Source organism: Enhydra lutris, unplaced genomic scaffold, assembly GCF_002288905.1.
Source record: "Enhydra lutris kenyoni isolate GAN:26980312 unplaced genomic scaffold, ASM228890v2 scaffoldscaffold86, whole genome shotgun sequence".
Lineage (NCBI taxonomy): Eukaryota > Metazoa > Chordata > Mammalia > Carnivora > Mustelidae > Enhydra > Enhydra lutris.
The window spans coordinates 489381-510433 of record NW_019154170.1 but is presented as its reverse complement, the minus strand read 5'-3'; the positions used below and the strand labels follow the sequence as shown (position 1 = coordinate 510433).

Sequence of the window (21053 nt, the reverse complement as noted above, 5' to 3'; positions counted from 1 at the left end):
GGGGGGGGGGGGGGGGGGGGGGGGCGCGGCACTCACCACACCGATGAGGTCCCCTCGGCCATACTCGCCCACCAGCTCCTTCTTGCCGCTTCCCCGCTGGATGACACTGCGCAGCCGTCCATTGAGCACAATGTAGGTGCAGTCTGAGCGGTCGCCCTGCCTGAGGTGGGGGGCAGGTAAGACAGGGTTGACGCGGGGTCTTAGGCAAGGCCTGAGCTGCAAGAAAGGCCAAGGTCTGCACCTGTACAAAGCACGGCCGGCCTCCACCGCTGTCCAGTCGATGGCAAAGTCCATCTGGCGCACGAAGGGTGACATCCTCGCGGCCACGGTGTGCGCGGCACTCAGCACCACACTGGGTTGTGCTCGCATAATCCTGGAGAGGAAAGTTAGGGGGGCATGGGCTTGTGGGGGTGCCCTGGCACATTCCTTAGGAAGTGGAAAGGGTGGGTGATGGCGTGGCAGTGGGATCAGAAGAGCTCAAAGCTGCCCTGGAAAGGCACTGGGCATCCAGAGGGATGACCTCTGCACAGCAGAATGGAGCTAAGTGGGGGCCCCCCAGGTGCCACTGCCACCCACCATGGGCCGGGTGGGGGGGGGTGCCCAGCCATACTCATAGAAGTCGGACTTAGAGATCCTCAGGAAGGTGCAGTCACGCTGGGCTCTCAGTGTGAAGATTAGGGGCTCGCCGGTGAGCACTGCTAGCTGGCCCACCAGCTCCCCAGGTTGTGCCACGAACAGGCACACGTCCTCTGCCTTGTCAATCATGCGCTGGTAGACATGCAGGCAGCCCCACAGCACAAAGTGCAGGCTCACATCCTGTGGGGCAGAGGAGAGCTGGGCACACGGGCAACAGTCCCAGCCCCGAACCAGCCCAATGCACCCAGAAGAGAGGCCAAGGAAGGAAAAGTTGAAGGGGAGGAGTAAAGGCTTTGGCTCGTTCAGCTGCACAGCATAAGTATCTAACTCCCATCTGGCACCCAGGGCAGACATTACTAATGGATCACCAAAATCTGAGCTCAGATTAAGGCCCCTAAGTTATTCTTTAAATAAAGATTTTAAGTAACCTCTGTGCCCAACGTGGGGCTCAAACTCACAACCCCGGAATCAAGAATCACCTGCTCTACGGACAGAGCCGCCAGGTGCTCCAAGGCCCATAAATTCTTTTCAATAAGGCCAGCAAGAGGCTACAAGGACTGGCTATGCCGGGGTGTGGCTGAGCTAAACCCTCTTTGCTTATGCTGGGCAACTAGACAGTCCATGAAGAATAAAGCTGGACTCTTGGGGCGCCTGGGTGGGTGGCTCCGTTGGTTAAGCATCTCCCTTCAGCTCAGGTTGTGATCCTGGAGTCCTGGGATCAAGTGCCGCATCGGGCTCCCATGCTCCTTGGGGAAACTGTTTCTTCCTCTGCCTCTCATGAATTTAAAAAAAAAAAAAAAAGTTTGACTCGTACTTCACACCATATCAAAATGATCAAAGACATGGATTGTAAGGGCTAAAACTATAAAATTCTTTGAAGAAAATACAGCAGCCAATCTTTGTGACTTTGAATTTGGCAGTGCATTCTTGGATAGGACACCAAAAGTATAAGGAACAACAAAAAACTGATCGATTGGACTTGATTAAACTTTTTTTTTTTTTTGGAGTTTCAAGAAAGTGAAAGGACAACCCAGAGACTAGGAGAAAATGCTTGCAAATCATATATGTTTGCTCAGGGTCGTGTACCTAGAATACGTAAAGAATTCTTACAACCCAATAATAAAAGGACCAATAACTCGATTTAAAATGGGAAAAGGCTCTGAATAGACACTTCTCCGAAGATAAAGGTCCAATAAGCACATGAAAAGATGCTCAAAATCAGGGGCACCTGGGTGGCTCAGTCAGTTAAGTGGCTGCCTTTGGCTCAGGGCGTGATCAGGTGGGTCCTGGGATCGAGCCCCACATCGGAATCTCTGCTCAACAGGGAGTCTGCTTCTCCCTCCCTCTCTGCCTGCCTCTCTGCCTACTTGTGATCTGTCTGTCAAATAAATAAATAAAATCTTAAAAAACATGTTAGGGTGTAGAGCCATCGAAACTCACACGCTGCTGGGGGGAACAGAAAGAGTGCCACTGCTTTGGAAAACAGTCTGGCAAAAATCAGAAACAGTCCACAGAGAGTGAAGAGCAGGATTGTCCTGACCCAGCAACTTGACTCTTATACACACTTAGAAGAAATGGAAACCTACATCCCCACAGAAATTTGTATAGAAATCTTCGTAGCAGCATAATAGCCAAAAGGTGGAAATCACTCAAGTGTCTGTCACGTGACAATTGCACACAAAAAACGTGGTAGGCCCACACAATGGATTATTTCGTCATGAAGGAGGGGCACCGACACGCACTACAGTGTAGACGAACCCTTGAAACCATGATGCTACGTCAAAGAAGTCAGCCACAGGGGCCACATCCTGTAAGATTCTATCTATATAAAATATCCAAGACAGGCAAATTGATAGAGAACTAAGACTAGGAGCTGTGTATCGCTGCGGTGGGGGTTCGGAGGCAGGAGGGGGATAGCTAAAGGGTATGAGGTTTCTTTTCAAGGTGATCAAAGTATTCTTTCAATTCCAATGGTTGTACAATTCTGTGAATGTACTAAAAACCCATGAATATATTATGTGTACATGATATATAAATAAGTACGTATATGTATATAGACATACCTTTTGCTCCCAGTTCCCTCATTCCACTCCATCCCTGTTGACTTCCTTTTGTTTCCCAGAGACCACATGTCCTATTCCCGCCACAGGATATTTGCACAAGCTTTCCCTCCGCCTAGAAAGCTCTTTTCTCCCCCTTGCACCTAGTTAATTCCTCCCATCCTTCCTCCTTAGCTGGAGGTCACCTTCTCAGAGGTGCTAACCTGCCTAAGCCAGATTTTGTAAAGCCAAGAATGTCTTTTATGTGTAAGCATGAAGCACGTATGGTTTTCCAAGAATTAGTGTGATTCTTTAGTGCAATGTCAGTCAGAATTGTGGGCTTTCCAAGGGCAGGGATCTTGCTGATGTCTCCTGCCTCTGCAGCCCCAGGAGATGCATACACGTGCTGGAACCTTCTAAGACAGAATTTCCAGACTCTGGTTGGGATATGAGTGGGAGTTACTAATATTAAGTTGCCATTTGGCATCAGATTGAGAAACAAATCTCTTCATTGCAGGACTTCACAGAGCCTTGAATATGCTAATGGTGTTCACAAAGAGCTTCCACAAAGGGATTAAACAGCTAACGTTTCCCAAATCTGTTTGAGCACAGATCCCTTGCTCATGATACAGGTGTTCCATGAAACACACTTCGGGAAATGTCTGTAAAGCAGAGTTTCCTAACCTTGGCACTATTAACACTTGGGACTGAATAATTCTGCTGTTGGGGGGGGGTGTCCTGTGCATTTTTGCATCTCTGGCCTCTACCCACTAGATTCCAGTAGCACCCTCAGAAGTCAGTTCAAAAACGCCTGAACAGGGGTGCCTGGGTCGCTCAGTGGGTTAAAGACTCTGCCTTCGGCTCCGGTTATGATCTCAGGGTCCTGGGATCGAGACCTGCATCGGGCTTTCTGCTCAGTGGGGAGCCTGCTTCCTCCTCTCTCTCTCTCTCTGCCTCTCTGCCTATTTGTGATCTCTGTCAAATAAAAAAATAAAATCTTAAAAAAAAAAAAAGTCTGAACATTGGCAAATGTCCCTGGAGTGGGGGTGGGGGATAAAACCGCCCCCAAATGAAAAACCATTGGTATGAAATTTTGGAAGGAGGCATAGCAGATCAATGTCCCTAACAATGTTCTGAAGACCCCCTGCAGCCACGAGTGGCGAGTCTGGTCTGGTCTGTTAGCAAGCCAGGCCGGGGCTAGGTTGAGCCCAACAGAGTCTCCCAGGTAGGCAGGGCCCAGGGGCCCACAACAAAAGCCACAGTGTGACCACGATTCCTCTGCCCCCCCCCAGTACCAATGACCTGGCAAAAACCTCCCCCAGCTTCCTCTATCGAAGGAGCCAACCCAGCGATGAGCACTCCAGGTGACAGCTCGAGCAACAGATTAAGTACTACAATATCCCAGCCAGCTGGGCCACGCCCCTACTCCAACCGCCCCCCGCCCAAGCCCAGGCCCTCCCTCCCACTCCCCTGGGTAGAGGGGCTGTGGTCTCCCCATGAACTGCTCCAAACCCTCCCACAAGCCTGGCATCTCTGAAAACCTTAAGCGGTTCAGAGCTGCCCTTCGTTCCTCGTGACAATTCTAGCAGACAGTTACCCTTATTACCCCATTCCGTGCATGAGGAAGCTGAGAACTTTCTCAATGATTTGGCCAAGGTCACAGAGGAAGTCAGGGTGGAGTGTGATCACAACTCTACCCCCGCACCCCCCTAGTCCAGAGCCCTCTTCCTCCGCTGTGCTTCTGGACTGAAATCGTGACCAGGTCTCAGTTTCCCCAAGTGGACACTAGAGGGATTCGTGGGATACAATTTCCTATGCTCCCGGACATCCAGCTCCAGGGGCTGGTTCACGGCCTCTGGGTCCAGATTCTGATCACTACCGCCCTTAGCGCACACCCATCCCAGCGGGGATGCAGGAAGAGAAGCAGGTGGTACGTCAGAGCATACTACAGACTTGCAGAAAACAGAAGTCAGAGAGAAAGACAGGACAAGCAAGAGAGACCTAGGGGCTGCAGTCCTCAGGTAAAAGTTTCAAGGATTAGAAAGGAAAAGTCAGTGGATCCAGACGGCAGAGGAATCAGAGTCCTAGCATCTAGGGGCAGGGACAGAAATCACAAGCTGAGGGACGTACATATGGGGTCAAAGAGAAGGATCAGAGGTCAGAAAAAGGTCTTGGGTCTGAGCTGCATTAGAGCCCAGTGTCAGCCTCACCTGGTCTCCCTGGCGGGCGATGATGGTACCAGCTTTGGCGTGATGTAGCAAGACTCGGCTGTTCAGGAGGGAGGGGTCCTGGAGAGAATGGGGGGTTGAGACGAGCCCATCTGGGCCTCCCCGCCCTCCATTCCACGTCCCCTAGGACCCCGTGGCCACCCACCTCAATCCGCATCAGTTTCGCCAGCTCCCGCTTTGCTGCCTCAAAGATGCTGCTTGTCTGGCGTCCCTGGTAGGGCCCAAACGGGCAGCCACCGGCGGCCAGCTCGTCCTCACCATAGCTGTGCTCACAGGCTCCTGCTGGCTGCTCCCGGAGCTCCTGAGTGGGGGTCTGCACGGGGGAAGGCCTGTGACCTCTGTGCTCCCACCTGAACCTCTTTTGGAGATGCCACCATGGGCCAGGCCAGGGTGCTGGGAGGGCACTGGGGAGGGGAGGGGGAGAGAGGGCAAGGCCTTACCCGAGCGGGAGCTGCCTGGGGCCCCCCTGAAGCCCCCTCCTGCAGGGACGCGGAGATCCGGCCGCGCTCATATGCCATGTCAAAGTCCGAGCGGGGGCCGCCCTGCAAGCCTGTGGTGGGCAGGAGGTATTTTACAAAAACGATCACGCTGACAGCGACCCCAGTTGACTTACGTGCCAAATCCCCTATCTGTGCAGACACGACTGCTCCATTACTGCATTTGCCCTCAGGATCCTTCTTAACCACAGCTGGGAAGACACCGTCTCAACAATCACCCGCAAAAACATCATGAAAATACGGTGTGTTCCCACTTCGCAGATAGGGAAAATCAAGGCTGGAATGCCTACAGGCAACCCAGAAGCCTGACGGCCTCTCCCCCCTCCCCCACCTGGTGCCCGAACCTGAAATGTCCACTGGCATGGAGATGCAGCGACTCAGCAGGGGGCCCGAGGGAGCCTCCAGGGACGTAGGCTTCACTGGGTCCCCTGGGAGAGACACGTGGTCAGGCTCCTGCCCCTCAGAGCCACCAGGCCTACAGCTAGGATCACAGGCTAGGGCACTAAGCCGGGTTGAGAGAAGGGTCATTTCAGTCTCTGAGGACTAGGGGACTAGGAAAGCGATTCTGATGCCCCGCCCTGGGGCCGAGGCCAGGGGTCTCCAGGGGACCAGACGGGAGTCAGACCTAGGTGCCTAGCTGTGGGGCTCCTGGGAAATGGCTGGGGTGACGTCTGATACCTGCAGGTCCGGGCAGTGGGGCCCCAGTGGGGTCAGGAGGCCGGCCAGGACTCTCTCTAGGCTCCTCTGCAGCTGAGGTACTGACCACCCGCTTGGAGCCGCGCACGGGGCTGGTGCGGGCTGGGAGGCCAGGGCTGGGGAACAGGCGTAGGGGCTGGATCTCCTGGTGACAGAGAGCACCCTCGCGGCAGGTCCTGGGAGGCGTGCATCCCCCTCCCCACACCCTCCCCGGCCGTGTACTCTCTGGGCTCCCTGTGCAACTCACGTGGCTGAACAGCTCGTTGGTCAGACCTAGGTAGTTGTGAAGCGCCAGAAAGGTGACCCGCTGCAGCCTCACCATGATGATCTGTGGCCACGGGGAAGGGACGGGAGACACCAGGTAACGCGACTCAGATAACAGGGAGCGGGAGAAAATGGGGACTGGGCATTAACAGGGTGGAACGGTCAGGCAGGTCAAGGTCGGGAGGAGTAAGGGGCTGGCCAGCGGCAGAGGATGAGCCAGGGAGAAACCCACAATCGGGTGGCAGAAGCCTGGGGAGAAGGGGGCGGAGGCAGCTAAAGGGAGGGAACAGGGGCCCCCAAAGACCTGACTGCTCAGGGCTGATAAGCGCAGCCTGCAGGAGCCTGGGACGGGTTGGGGCAGGCGGAGGGAGGCAGAAGGCCCACTGACCTGCACCACCCGCACCAAACTCTCGGGGTACTTGGTGAACACAGCAGAGAAGGCCTCCACGGGCAGCCGCAGCACTGTGGAGTCTCGGGCTGCCCGGGCAGACACAGTCCGCTGGGGGTGCTGGTGGCCCTGTGGGTGTGCGCGGAACAAGGAGAAGGGAGATCAGGGGCTGTGCTCTCCGAGTCCTTCCCAAGGCCAGTGCCTTGTGAGACCACTGGGAGCATCGGAGCGGACTCTGGGACACTGAGGCCTCCCACGTGACCCTCTCCAAACCAACCCACTGACTGGGTCCTCATACCCAGTCTCCTTGTCCCCCAAGACTAATCACTCACAGTGATGACATCCAGGATGCTCAGAAGGCTGTTGACGCTGTCCCCAGGGACCACTTCCTTCACCACATACTCCTTCCCGTCCTGAGACACAGAGGGTGGGGGGCCTGACTGGGGCTGTCCCCACCTTGCCAACTGGCACTCCACCCCTGAGCTCTCAACTCACCACCCAGTGATCACTGACACCCCGATCCCCGAACCCTCCAAATCTCTGACCGGTTTCTGTTTTCTGGCCGTCGTTAACTGTAACTGCTGACCGTGTAGACCACCCCGACACCCGTGTCCGTTTGTTCCCAATTTTTTTTTCTTTTTTTTTTTAATTTTTTTTTTTTGTGAGAGAGAGAGAGAGAGAGAGAGAGAGAGAGCGAGCACAGGCAGACAGAATGGCAGGCAGAGGCAGAGGAAGAAGCAGGCTCCCCGCCAAGCAAGGAGCCCGATGTGGGACTCCATCCCAGGATGCTGGGATCATGACCTGAGCCGAAGGCAGCTGCTCAACCAACTGAGCCACCCAGGCGTCCCTGTTCCTAATTTCTGCCTGCACGTCTCCAAAGACCGCGAAGCCCGCTGCCCGACAGCAACGCCTATCCCAGTCCCCACTGCCCATCTCCCCGCGGTGCCCCACAGGTGGTCCACTCACCGGCCCCGGGAGACAGAGCTCCAGCAGCCCGTCCTGCACCACGTAGATACTGGCATCCGGCTGGCCTGGCCGGAAGACGTAATCCCCCTGGCTGAGCCGCTGGAAGACCATGTGTCGGCAGAGCTCCAGGAAAAGCGGCTTCTCGAAGTGGCCCAGCACCCTGTTGGATGGGACAGGGAGGGGGAGGAATGCAGGTTCAGTGAGCCCCCAGCTCAGCAGCCACCCCCCTCCGCCTGCACCCCGACACTGACCGGACATTCTTGAGCATGTAGAGCACCTCAGAGGGCAGGTGGGAGTTAGCCAGGTCACCCTCCGTCAAGTCAGCCTCGAGCACCGCCGGCGGGGGCTCCTTTCGTTGCAGTGTTGGTGCCTCTTTCTGGATACGAAGGATCCTGGCGGGAAGAGAGGGGTCGCAGGGGGCAGGTAGGGAACAGGCTCAGGCAGACCTGAGTCTCCCACTCTCTTTCCTCTAAATCACAAAAAACAGGACTCAGCCAACTCTGGCCTGCTACCTACTTTCACTAAACAAAGCTTTGTTGGCACACAATCATTTACATGTTACTTCTGGCTCCTTTTACTCAGCAAAAAGTTCAAAACTTGTGACATAGTCATATGACCTGCCAAGCCTAAGATGTTTGCTAACCTGACCCCGTACAAAAAAACTTACCATCTTCTAATGTAAAACCCTGAGATTGCCTGTTTGTTATCATAAGCTCCTGAGATAAACCCTGTGTTTGGCAGAGCCCTGATGTAAAATATGGGCTGTTCCCAGAAATTGCACCTCCATTCATCATGGGAACCCGGAGACCTTCTTCCTAGCACAGACCAGACCCGGAAATAGCCTCCCTAACGTCAGCAGAGCTCTGGGGTAGCTCCCATCATACCAGAAGACCCCGTCAGCTGCTTTCACCTTTGTAAGGCTCCCAGAGCTGGCCTTTCCTTCCAGATCTCAGAGAACCCTGAGATGACCCCATCGATGGTCACAAAGACTCCTGAAATAGCTTTGTATGTGGACAGCATGAATACAGCTCTTCTGCTACTCACAGACCCAAAAGAGCCTTTTCCTGCAAGTCACAGGCACCACTGAGCTAGCCACCCCCCCAGTCACAAGCCCCCTAAAACACAGCCCCTAGAATGAGCAGATTCCTAAATTAAATTCCACGATATAGAGAAATCTAGATATAGCTCCTCTTCTGATCAGAGAGATCTTGGCTGGCCCTTGCCCAGTTCACAGGGAGCTGAGATAGCCCCCTGAAAGTCATGACAACACCAGTGTAGCTCCTCCAGAGCAGGGACACATTAAGACAACCCCTGTGACATACAGAGACACAAGATCTAAATCCTCAACTGATCACCGAGGGTCTAGAGCCAGCCCTTCTACTGGAATCACAAAAAGCCACGTGAGGACACATCGGCTGCTCATGGACAGCCCTGGGATGACACCCTCAGTGGGATATCCCTTAGCGTGAAGACACCCTGGAGACAGACCTTCAAGGATATGCCATGATGTGAGGAGACCGACCTCAGAGCCAGCTTCCAACTTAGAAAGTTCCCTGGGAGAGCCTTTCTCAGAGACTCTGAGATAGCCCTTTGCTGATGGCATGGAGCCCTGGGATGTCCTTCCTATGCTTCTTAGAGCAAGAAGATCCTTGAAATAACTCCTGGGAAACAAAAACGCCTAAGATAGCCTCCTTAGTGTAGGAAGAACTCCAGGAAAGCTGACATAGAGAGATGCTTTCTGACGTAGAGAGACTGCTGAGAGAAACCCTAGAAAACAAAAGCTAGAGAGAGCCCTTCCAGTAGGTCACAGACACACCTGAGTTAACCCCAGTGAATCACCTCCTGTGTGGGGAGACCCAGGAACTATCCTACAGGGAGAACCCAGGTGCAGATCCCCTAAACCTATTACGAAGCGTCTAAGATACTGACTGGAGACAACTAGCTCACAGACACCGTGCTGCAGGGGGAACGTCGCTGAGATACATTGTCTCAGGGCACAGAGACACCAGAGCCAGCCTGTCCGGTGTGGGCTCTGAGAAAGCCCCTCTGATGTGGGAAGACTCCCAGCTCAAAGAACCCTTAGATACACCTTTTGGTGCCGGCTGATTACTCAAAAGGTCCCTGAGAGAGCCCCCGGTGCCCAGTACACCCAGTACAGCCTTACTTTTTGGCGATGTTGAGCATCTTAAGTTTCTTCTTCATGCGTGGCCGGGAGGTGGTGGAGACAGAAGCATCCACCAGAGAGGAAGTAGATTGTGATACCTAGGAAGGGTAAGGATGGGGTGCGGGTGAACTGCCAGTTCAGACCGAGGGAAGAAGGGCCCAGATCCAGAGGACGCTAGTCACGGAGGACTGGCTTCCTAAGACATGTAAAAAGAAAAAACGGCAGAACCTCTGTGTTCAGCGGGGACCCACGGGGGTCCTAGACTCACCTTCCGCATAATCTTCCGACCATAAAAGAGCACTTTGTCCCTCTTCCGAAATCGATACCGGGGGCCGTCCGGTGCTGGCGTTTCTGGGAATAATAAATAGAGAAGCACCCTGAGCTCTGCGCCTACTCCACGCGGCCAGAGATGAAGACACTGTCCCGTAAGTCCCATCTCTACTGCCTCAGGAATCCGGGCATTTCAGTTCCCGCAGCAACCCCCGGAAGGGCCCTCCGGGTTCTCACTCGGCACTCGCAGCCTCCGCACCAGCAGGAGGATGAGCACGGCCGTGACCAGCACCGCGACTCCGGCCCCAATCATCACGCCCAGCACCTGCGGGACGAAGGGCACTGGCTGCGCATCGCATACGCGGCCTGCCGAGCCCTCCCCGGAGGCCGGGACGCCCCCGTCTCCACCCCGTTCGGTCAAGTCCTCCGCCCCCGAGGAGGTCACAGTCGGCCCCTGCCTCGGCGTCCCCATCTGCAGAATGGGCAGCCGCTGCTACCTCCCTGGGGGCGCAACTCTTTCCGGCGGCTCCGCGGGCCGCAGTGCATGCCGGGAAACGTAGGTCTGAAATTACCGCGAGACTGCCACATGAGCGCTAAGCATTTCGGGAATTGCAGTCCCCGCAGCGCCACACAACCCAACGTTTACCATTCCTGTTTGCAACGGAGCCTCCATCACTTGCTTCAGACTGGGCGACAGGTCTGGTAGCCCGGAGTCCTGGGGAATAAGAAGCAGGAGGAACTGGTGCAAGTCGTCACTCTTGGCCCGCTTCTCCCTTTACCGCTACCACGAGGCTTGCCCTCTTCATACTCGCCGCCCGGATGGCTTTGCTGGCCAGGGGACGGCTGGTGGGGTGCTGTAGAGCAGAGGGGGTGATACAGGTTGACTTCGACGCCGGGCTGGGCGTAAGGCGAGTCCCTGGCTCCCTTCACCCACACGCGGGCCGATTAGACGCCCTATACGGGTACAGCCCCACCCTGGGGCCAAAGGGCAGCCGGCCGGATACCCACAATCAGCAACCTGTGCACGGGTCCCCGAAGGACCCGCCTTCCTCCAGCAAGTGGCCCCCTCCTTGTCTGCCCTCCGGGATTGATCAATCCCGACCCAGCAGACTTTAGGCCACAATCCCCTGCAAAAAACAGGGTACCCCAGGCCAGTGGACCTACGGGCCGGGGTGCACGGGAGTGCTGCTGGCAACTCCCACATAAGGGGTCCTAGGGCGATGCGGGGGTCTCGGAAGAATACGGGGACCCCCGGAGTGGGGCGAGCTCCCAAGAGGTTACTAGGCGGTGCTAGATTCACCGTTACGCATTAGTGCAGTTATGGGGTCTCTGACGGTGTGAAACATCTCTAGGACTCTGGGAACGATGCTACGGCCATTACTGGGAGACGTAACCAGGGACGCGGGAATTACTGGGAGTCACTGTAAAGTTACTGAGGGAGTCTCAGGAATAGAGAACTACTGCTAGGAAAACTGGGAGCTGGGTGGGCACGTCCCTGAGGTCGTTTGAGCAAGAGAGTCAACCTAGGAATGAATGCCGGAATATTACTGGGACTTCTCTGGAAAACTGAGAATATTTCTGGCACCGCTAGAGTACTAACGGAAATTTGGGGGCGTCACTGGGCCCTGAGATATTACCTGGAAAACTCATGGGGAGGACTAGTTCTCTTCCACCCTAGCGCGCACCTGGCTCCCAGCACGGAAACACCTGCCGGGAACTGAGGGGATGGGAGCATCAGAGAGTCCGGCGCTATTGGCCAGCGGAGGAGAAAAGGTGCTAACGACCCCCTAAGGGACGCCTCTGAGGAGGCGACAAAAACCCGGACTCACCCACCCGGCCGCAGCCGCGGTCCACTCTGCGCCAACACCGGTAGCTTTCCGCCCGGCCCGCAGGCGCGGTCCCTTTAAATTATACCCCGCAGGGCGCGCCGCGGCCCCGCCCCCCACCATGTTTGTAAGATCTCGCGCAGCCCGCCACGCTGTTTGACGACGCCTTAAAGGGGCCGAAACCGACCAGCGCGGGAAACGCCCCTCCCGCTATAAATGAAGACACATTTATTTTCCCGTTTATTTAACACCCACCCCGCCCGTCTCCACCCGCGTCCGACCCGACTGGCCCAGGTCCTCAGGGCGCGGGAAGGAACCGGTCCATAAAAGCAAACCCTACAAATAAATAAGCGTGAGTCTCCGCAGTCGGAGGGCTAGTGTCCAGTAGCAGTGGCCGCTCCGACTCAGTTCACCAGCAGCGTATGCTCCTCCGATGCGTCCCTGGGGGAGAGGCCGTGTCAGCCTGCCAGCCGGGGCGGAAGGGACCAGTTCCCTCTGGCAGGCTCCCTGTCCCCGGACCCCAATCCCCAGCTCGCACCTGCCGCAGCAGCAGAGGAGACTGCAGGCGGAGCCGCTCCCGCGGCGGAACTTGCCGGAGGTGGGGCTGTCCTGGCACTGCGCGATGTAGGCCTGGAGCTCGCTCTCCTCTGCGCCAGCACCGCCGGGGTGCTGGGGAACAAATGCGGGGTGGCCCCTTTGAGGTCTGCTCTCTCTCCCGCCCCACCTCCTCGCCAGCCAGCCAGCCACCAGGATCTCCTCCCTGTGACTCGCCACCAACCAAGTTCCCCCACCCCCACCACGCCTAAGCACGCGAGGTCACCTCCACCTGTCATTCCTCCGGGTTTGCTTCCCGGGGAGACATTCCCTGACCCCCAAAATGTGCACATCCCGCATCTTGGTCAGTTGGTCAGCAGCCCTCTGCTGCTGCTTCAGCACCCAGAGCCGTACCTGACACAAGCTTGGGGCCTGGAAGGGAACATCTACTGAGTGGGCACACATGGCAGGAACAAGGTCTGGGCCTGTATATCCAAGGCTGATACATACGTGTGATGTTTAGGTGCTAGAGCAAGACCCAAGACTCCTTGGGCCCGAGTGACAGAAGTGTATCTGTGGGATGACTGTATCCAGGCTTGGGGGGTGCCTGTCTGCCTCCCCAGCAGAACCCTGGCTTTCAGCAGAGCCTTTACCCCTTCCAACCTGTAGAGAAGCCATCATCTCATCCCCAAGTCCTTTCTGGCTACTGGGCCTTTGGCTGTTCCTTCTCCCTCGTGCTCTCTCCTGGACTCTCAATCCACAAGTTTCTGATACAGGAGAGTTTGCTCTCTGTGCCATCTGATCTGGTAGTCACTAGCTGTATTAACCTTTGCGCACTCGACAGGTGAATGGTGTGAGGAGAAACTGAATATGGAATTGTGTTTCACTTCAAGTCAATATTTTAACAGTCACGGTATTTTAACAGTACTGGCTAGGACCAGTACTGGCACATTCTAGACTTTCCTGGACTCACCCCAATACCAGTCTAAAGCAGGGGATCCCTCTATAACCTTCATCCCTCTCACGAATTGGTCATCACACTTCTGTTCACAGATCACCCATCTTGCCTACAGCTCTGGCATCGTCCGTATATACCGCATTTCCCAGATACCCAGCACAGGGCCCTCAAACACACATTTGCTAAAGAATCGTGTGTACCTGCCACCCTCACGTTCTACTACAACCCCTCTCTCCTCTGACCCCTGCCCCGTGCGGGGCCACCATCATTCCCTGGACCCAAAGAGCTCCCACCCAGGCCACCGTATAGGACATGTATAGGATTCGGGATTCCAGAATCACACAGTCCTGGGTTGAGCCTGGCTCTACCACTTTAGCAGCTAACCTCAGGCAACCAGGTACACCCTGGCTTCCCCGTCAGTAAAAGACAAGGGAACCTGACCTGGCCACAGCCCCACCTTGGTAAAACTGAGAATGTGGCAGCTGTGGTCAGAATGCCCCACTCCCCCCTTCCGCTTTTCAGTCTCCCATCTTCTCTCCCTGGGTCTTTCCCTCCTCACCCTGCCTCATGCCCCCTGAGATCCTGCCGGGGCCAACTCCAAGGGACCCGGAGCCCAAGGTTCAGGGCTGTATATCCGTGAGGCTTGGCCCCCCATGGAGACAGGTGGGGGGAGGCATGCGGGCCGGCGCTGACCTTGATGGTATCGTAGGCGCCAGTGATGAGCGCGATGAAGAGGCTAAGCACCATGTAGATGAAGAGGCTGATGAAGGAGTAGAGGTAGAGCTGGGAGAACAGCCAGACGAGGCTGCTGCGGCCCTGCTGAGCCTGCATCGCAGCGAACGTCACGAACATGTCGTCCCCGTTGATGAGCGAGAACAGGCACTCCGACACCATGGACAGCGAGCGAAACTGCCAGCAGGGCAGTGCGGTTGTGGGGTCAGAAGGACCGTGGGTGCAACTGGGGGCTGGGGATGGGGTGGGGACATGGGGTGGGGGGTCAGAGGGAACAATGGGCAGAACTGCCGGAGACCTCCTGGTAAGGTACCAGGGGTCCAGGTGGACCGTTCAGTGTTAGACCAGGGCTCAGAGGGTTCAGCAGTGGGGAGACGGGAACGCGTTGACTGTGGGTCATGAGCACCACGCCTGGACAGCCCCTACCTTCACATGGTAGGGCCCCAACACGATCCAGCCACAGAAGCAATAGCCCAAGTAGATGACAGCCACACAGCAGCAGAAACGCATGACACTGGGCAGGGCCACTCGCAGTGTGGCAATGAGAATCTGTGGTAGGCAGATGGGGGGGGGCAGTCCATGTGGGTGTGGCCACAACATCTACTGGCCTTGTGAATGGGGCGGGGGGAGCAGGCAGGGCCTGACCATTCCCCACCCCCACTCCGCTGGACTCAGCTGGGGGCAGTGCCCATGGCTCTGCTTTGGCTGTAGGGACAGGTACGTCTGGGTGGGCCGGTGTGGGCAAGAGGCTCATGACAGGCCATCTATAGAAGCTGGTGATGGCCAAAGGTGTATGAATCTACCCAGGGGAGGACAGTGAGACTTGGGGAGCACGTGGCCACCGCCCAGAGGGTCCAGCCTGCACATACGAAGCTTACGTTGTACTTATGGAAGAAAGTCAGATAGCGGATGACGCCGACCCAGACGAGCAGCGTGGAGGTGCCCAGGAGAATGCTGCAGACGTCATAGCTCGCCAGGTTCTAGGGGCAGAAGCAGTGTCACCCCCACCTGGCTTGGCCCTTCCTGCGGGCTATGGCCCCAGACAGGTGCGGGAGGGGTGGAGAAGGTGGTATAAGGGACCAGGACCCACCTTGGCTTCTATGCCGATCTTCATGATGGTGCCTGAGATGGTGAGCACATCGCTGGTGACCAGCAGGATGTACCAGCCATTGACAAATTCCAGCCGATCCCAGAGGCTGATGACCCGTCCCCGCCGCCGCCACATGAACCCAACAAACTCCTGCAAGGAGGCAGGTGGGGTGAGGGCTGGCCCGGCCCAGCGAGGGACCCTCTCTCCCCTGGCCCTTATGGGCCCCCGAGCTGGGCGAGGCTAGCTCAGGCACACATGTGTGACCCTGGAGGCAGCACTCACGTTCTGCAGCAGAAAGCCACGGAGCAGCGAGCGGGCACACAGCAGGAAGGAGAAGGAGCAGGTGAGAATCACGACCACGTCGAACAGGAGCCGGAAGCTGTTGTCTCCTGTGGGGGGGAGGACTTGGGTAGGACCGGGGCGTGGCCTGAGGCCTTGGGAGACTGGGGATGGGGCCGGGCCAGGCCAGGCCTAGGGGTCTGTAGGACTGGTTGTGGCTACTCCACGGGCTAATGCGTTACCTGGGGGAGTCAGGAACTGGGTCCATGCTGGTCTGGGGCTTGGGGGAATCCCCGGGGCAGCTCAGGGCCCCTGCTAACATGGGTCTGGGGGTTGGGGGCTCACCATGCCTGAAGACGCTGGGATGCTTACACTCCTGGATGTGGGCCTTTGTCTCCAGGCTGATGGGGATACGCCCACTGTGTGCCTTATTGTCAAAAGTGATCTGCAGGGGTACGGCGGGGCAGGAGGAGCCAGAGTAAACCTTGGCGGACCTAGGCTCCCAGGCCCGCATGATGGATGGTCCATCCGGCCCCAAATCCCTTATTACCCCCCCAAATCGCCCCTGGCCAAGGGTCCCCAGCCCCGGAGCTCAGGGGTCCTGTGGGCAACCCCTCTCACTGGCGGGCCTGCCACCCTTGTCCCGGACACTGGGCTTACCAGGATGCTGAAGGTGTAGCAGTCGGGAATTTCATTGTTGATCAGGCTCTGGAGGTTGATGGTTTTCAGCTGGAAGTGGATGGTGACGTTGATCAGCCTGGGAGGGAGGCTTCGGTGAGGAAGGGGGCTCTGCCGGTCCCTCCTGCCACCCCTGCCCTCCGCCCCCACCCCACCAGCAGCGCTGCTGCCCCACGCTGACTCTGCAGCTCAAAGAGGAAATGCTCACACGGAGGCATCAGCATGGTTTTCCTCTGTCCCCGCCCGTGGTGGGGTGGCCAAGGATGCCTGGCATCCTGCCCGCCCCCAACCCTTGGCCCAGCCCTGGAGGCCCCCCTCCATCAGGCAGTACTTGTGAAATTTGAGCGTGAGGTTCTTGTAACTGGCGCTGCCGTCCGAGAGGGAGAGATCATCACTGGGGGGCACAAGGGGTCTCTCGGGGGGGTCCACCCGGATGCAGTCTGAGGACAGGGAGTCAGGAAAGGGACACTGGGGGCGGGAGAGGCACAGGCAGGTCTCCCCACAGTCCCCCGCAGCCCCCTTCCCTCCTTCACTTCCCGCTGTGAACTTAACATTTGTCCTTTGTTCCCCACGGTCTCCCCTGGAGCAGGCCCAGTTTGTCTCACTCCCTACACAGGCCCTAGGGCCTGACACCCAGTGGGCCCCCAAATGCTCAGTGAACAAACGATGTTAGAACACAGCACTTGCACTTTTCTGCACACCAAGCATTCTACCAAAGATGCTGCAAACATCAAATTATTAATTATCAGGACAACCTCATCTTCCAGTGGGATTTTAATTCCAGCAGCTGGTACTCCCAACAGCGGTGCCCTGGCCTGCCTACTCACCAGTGACAACCATGGGATCGATGTCAAAGGTGTCGTTGGCTGGGTCCACGTGGCCTCGGTGGTAGTACTGCTGGCAGAGGGCCAGGGCCGAGCCGTTGGCCCAGGGGCCACCCCCGCCTCGCACGTAGGCATACCGGCCAAGCGACACATCAGGGAGCAGGAGGTACTGTGGGCAGAGAAAGGGCGGGTCTGTCAGCCCTGCCCACTCTCCCCTGCCGGCCCGCCCACCTGCCCCCGGTTGCCCGCACCTGGTCCACAGCGTGGAAGATGGCCTGGTAGAGCTGCTCCCGCGTGTAGGCCGCAAAAGTGTCGTCCGCCCCATCCGAGTAACCCAGCAGGAAGAGGTGGCGGAAGGCAATGGTGTTCTCCTCCCGGAACGTCACGGCCAGCTGGTTGCTGAGCCCGAACAGGATGAGCTGGTGGGGGGAGTGGGAACTGACAAGGCTGGCCACAAGGAATGCCCACCGTGAGCAGCAGAGAGCGGGTGCTCAGGTATCTCATGACGACAGAGGCCTATGCTCCCTGGATGTTTACCAGGGGCCAGGTTCTGTGCTGAACCCAAACGTACAGGGTGAGTACCAGTGTTGTGCTCTCTTACGGAGAGGAAATCATAAGTATCTTAACATACCCTGAATCACAGCACCGGACCAGAGGCTCCTTAGGGCAGGGGCTGGGTCTGATTCATCGTGGGGTCTCCAAAGCCCACCACAGGACCTGGGATGGGGGGCAGCAACTACCTGCTCAGCCACTGAGTCAGGTCTGAGAGTCAACATGGCATCAGACTGTCTGGGTTCCAGTGCAAGCTCCCCATGCTTGGTGGCTGTGTGACTTTGGACATGTCCCTTAACCTCTCTGAGCTTCCGCTGGCTCACATATAAAATGATAGCAACAGCAGTTGCCAGGACCCCAGAGAGCATCTGTGAGGTTACAAAGAGCTGTCCCCAGCACGATCTTAGAGGGCTTCCTACTGATCACCCCATTACTGAGAAGTCAGGGCCAGGCTTGGACGCCAGGACTCTCCCTCAGGAGCAGCACCGGCCGCAGGTGGTGTTCTGCTGGGGCCCCTGCCGGGCTCACCTGCACGGTGACCACCAATATCTTCACGACTTGCAGCATGAGCTTGAAGGGCTTGCGGCCTTTGGCCCGAAATTTGTCACAGGGACTCATGAAGAAGTACTTGAGCCGGCGGCGGAGATCCTCCTCTTCCGGAGGGGTGGGGGAAGCCCCGGCCCGGGTGCCATACCCAGGACTGGGGCTCAGGAGCCGCTCGGTCTCTGTGGGAATGGGGGATGGTGGTGGGGACCAGGCCCAGGCAGGCTCACCTGCCAACAGGGCAAAGAGGTCCCACCGTGCCAGCCAAAGACCTTGGAGAGATCTCAGAAAACCCAGGAGATCTGCAACATTTTGTGGATAGATGTAAGCAGTCCTGCTCAGAGATTATAAATTCGGATTTGGGGCTCAAGAGGGCCTGAGCTGATTCCTGACCCTGCTTATCACTGGTTCGGGCAGGGACCTCTGCCTCTGAGCCTCGGCCTTCTCATCTGCAGAATGGGGCTATAACACCTCTCACCAGGAAGCTGAGCACTGGACACTGACAAGACATTTATCACAGGGGCTGGCTTGTGGTAAGAATGTCAGAACATTCCATCATTGTTCCAGTTGTGGATCTGTGGGAAGAAAAGGAATTGCTTCCACTGGCTCTTCCCAACTCCAGCCTCCAGGCATGAGCATGGAGATCAGCCACATTCCAGTTTTTTCTGGTCAAATACCCAAAGAAGGACTTTTCCACTCATCATGACCTGGCCCAGCCAGCTGACACTCTCACAAACCAGAGGCCCAGGGAAGGGGAGAATGACAACAGTAATAATAACAGAACACATTTGCTAAAAACTCACTGCACACCAATGGGTGTTATTACCACACTGCCTGTCTGCTAGCTCACCAGCTAATATAGCATCTTCACGAAGGGCAACAGCTTCTGGAACTCTCACAGCTCTCGAACCAAATCCCAGACCTGCCACTTCCCAATTGGCAGATCCTGGTTATCTTTCAAAGCCTCCATCTTCTCATTTGAAAAGTGGAAACAGGGGCACCTGGGTGGCTCAGTGGGTTAAGCCTCTGCCTTCAGCTCCGGTCGTAATCCCGGAGTCCTAGGATTGAGCCCCGAATAGGGCTTTCTGCTCAGCAGGGAGCCTGCTTCCCCCTCTCTCTGCCTGCCTCTCTGCCTACTTGTGACGTCTCTGTCAAATAAATAAATAAAGTTTAAAAAAAAAAAAAAAGAAAGAAAGAAAGAAAGAAAGAAAGAAAGAAAAAGAAAAGTGGTAACAAAAAAAGTCTGCCAGGGGCAGGTGCCTGACTGGTTCAGTGGGACAGGCATGCGACTCTCGATCTCGAGCCCCACGGTGGGTCTAGAGATCACTTAAAGATAAAATCTTAAGGGGTGCCTGGGTGGCTCAGACATTAAAAGTCTGCCTTTGGCTCATGTCATGATCCCAGGGTCCTAGGATCAAGCCCCACATTGGGCTCCCTGCTCAGCAGGAGGCCTGCTTCTCCCTCTCCCACTCCCCCTGCTTGGGTTCCCTCTCTGGCTGTGTCTCTGTCAAGTAAATAAATAAAATCTATAAAATAAAATAAAATCTTAAAAGTCTACCAAGATTGAAACTCTGAAAGGTGTTCTCTGAATGTAGTGAGATAAAGCAGACAGAAGCCTCGGTTCACCCCCCAAGTCCTGGTAATTCTTCAGCAAATAGAGTCTATTCTAAGCACTGCTTATTCTCTTCATTTCTGAACAACCCAAGAGAAAAGTCCAAGGTTTCATTAACCACTGGGGTCACAGCTGGTCACAGCAGCCCAGGAGCGACCCTGACACACCCCCACCACCCTGACCCGGGCAACCCTGCTTCTTTCCAGGACCTGGCGGGCCGCCTGCCTGACACAGCGGCCAGGACAAATGGGAGCACTGTCAGAACCTGTCCTGCAGGGAAGGCCAGCTCCTGGCCAGTCCCTTTGGAGCTGGGATGCTGTTGTGCTTGTTTACAAGATAGCTGGATGGGAAGCCAGAGAGCAAGCAGGCCCGTCTCACTAACCGGGATCTCAGTTAACCCATCCCAGATCCTACCAGCAGGGACAGCTTTCAGGTATCTCCAGCTAGCTCAAGAAGGGAAGACCAACACGAAGAGTCTACCCCCAGCCTCCCCCATGAGAAGCAAGGGCCGAAGAGACCGGAAGCTGGGTATCCACCAGCTGAGTTCAAGAAAGCCGAGCTCCCACTCCATGAGATCGAGTTCGGCGCCTGGGTTCAAGGAGGTAATCCCCCCAGACCCCCATCTGAGTTTATAGAAGCTGAGCACGGCCTCAAGAATTGGGGAAGGGAATCCTGGGAGTTTCACGTGAGGGTTGGAGAAGCTGGTGCCCGCTGTGTTCAGCAAAGGCAGCAATCGGAACTACGCTCAAAATGCAAACCCCGGGAACCTCCCGGGCTGGAGCTGGAGAAGCTGGCGGCCCATCCGCTGCCCGAGTTTAGGAACTCTGAGCAGAACCTGGGTCCGGAGAGAGCACACAAGAGTCCCGCCACTCCAGGGACGGAGGAGCGGGCGCCCACCGGCCGCCCAGGGTCTAGGAGCCATATGTCCTAATCTCCACCGAAGGGGAACACTGGAGTTTAGGCAAAGGAAACCGGGAGCTCCGCCGCCCCGGGTCGGGAGAGCTCGCCACCCGCCCGCGTTCGGGGTCCCGGGGGGGCCGCGCGCGCCCTCACCTGAGCCCCGACGGCCCACTGGGGCTGCCATGCCGGGGCGGGGCGCGGCGGGGCAGCCAGGGTCCGAGCGCCCGCCGCCCCTGCTGCTGCGGCCTCGCTCCCTCGCGGCGCCGCTTCAAACCCTCTCGGGTCAGCTGACGCCCGCCGCGATCACGTGACCAGGCGCTCTTTCTTCCCCGCCCCCAGTGCACGTGACCGGATCCTATCCCGCCCCCTGCGCCACG

The 21053-nt window shown here is 56.7% G+C and overlaps 2 protein-coding genes across 6 annotated transcripts in view; both read right to left on the bottom strand.

The window, feature by feature from the left end:
• LOC111161690 (patatin like phospholipase domain containing 6) overlaps positions 1–11003 on the bottom strand; it is a 20517-nt gene extending 9514 nt beyond the window's left edge. Inside the window, exons 1-17 of one of the 4 annotated variants that reach the window (XM_022525504.1) lie at positions 10795–11003; positions 10386–10473; positions 10147–10229; positions 9879–9976; positions 7966–8106; positions 7715–7874; positions 7081–7161; positions 6749–6877; positions 6344–6424; positions 6079–6241; positions 5745–5828; positions 5344–5453; positions 5049–5216; positions 4886–4963; positions 611–816; positions 242–373; positions 37–160 (exon numbers count right to left, since the gene is read on the bottom strand). In XM_022525504.1, the coding sequence (XP_022381212.1) occupies positions 37–160; positions 242–373; positions 611–816; positions 4886–4963; positions 5049–5216; positions 5344–5453; positions 5745–5828; positions 6079–6241; positions 6344–6424; positions 6749–6877; positions 7081–7161; positions 7715–7874; positions 7966–8106; positions 9879–9976; positions 10147–10229; positions 10386–10473; positions 10795–10821 (1953 nt within the window). In that variant the 5' untranslated portion in view covers positions 10822–11003. Of the gene's footprint in view, positions 1–36; positions 161–241; positions 374–610; positions 817–4885; positions 4964–5048; positions 5217–5343; positions 5454–5744; positions 5829–6078; positions 6242–6343; positions 6425–6748; positions 6878–7080; positions 7162–7714; positions 7875–7965; positions 8107–9878; positions 9977–10146; positions 10230–10385; positions 10743–10794 lie in introns of those variants that run through there. The other 3 variants (XM_022525502.1, XM_022525505.1, XM_022525503.1) reach the window with 3 other exon arrangements.
• Positions 11004–12230: 1227 nt separating this feature from the next.
• Positions 12231–20927, bottom strand: LOC111161850 (mucolipin 1). Of its 2 annotated transcripts, XM_022525859.1 has the most exons (14): positions 20830–20927; positions 18150–18346; positions 17321–17488; positions 17073–17238; positions 16577–16685; positions 16228–16324; positions 15913–16012; positions 15571–15677; positions 15289–15438; positions 15077–15178; positions 14625–14747; positions 14160–14375; positions 12513–12643; positions 12231–12415 (listed from the first exon to the last, which is right to left on the bottom strand). In XM_022525859.1, exons 1-14 carry the CDS (start codon positions 20858–20860, stop codon positions 12379–12381), a joined length of 1734 nt encoding a protein of 577 aa, XP_022381567.1. In that variant the 5' UTR covers positions 20861–20927; the 3' UTR covers positions 12231–12378. The 2 variants fall into 2 exon arrangements, with proteins under 2 accessions (XP_022381567.1, XP_022381568.1); XM_022525860.1 differs by lacking the exons at positions 18150–18346; positions 20830–20927 and adding an exon at positions 17701–17767 and having other exon boundaries at positions 16577–16713.
• Positions 20928–21053: the final 126 nt, after the last annotated feature.

Coding starts and splice junctions, on each gene's coding strand:
- LOC111161850 (XM_022525859.1), bottom strand. CDS start 20,860: ATGGCAGCCCCAGTGGGCCGTCGGGGCTCAG. Junction 16,686..17,072: donor CGATCCCATGGTTGTCACTG/GTGAGTAGGCAG, acceptor CCCTGTCCTCAG/ACTGCATCCGGGTGGACCCC. Junction 15,678..15,912: donor TCCCAGCGTCTTCAGGCATG/GTGAGCCCCCAA, acceptor TCCCCCCCACAG/GAGACAACAGCTTCCGGCTC.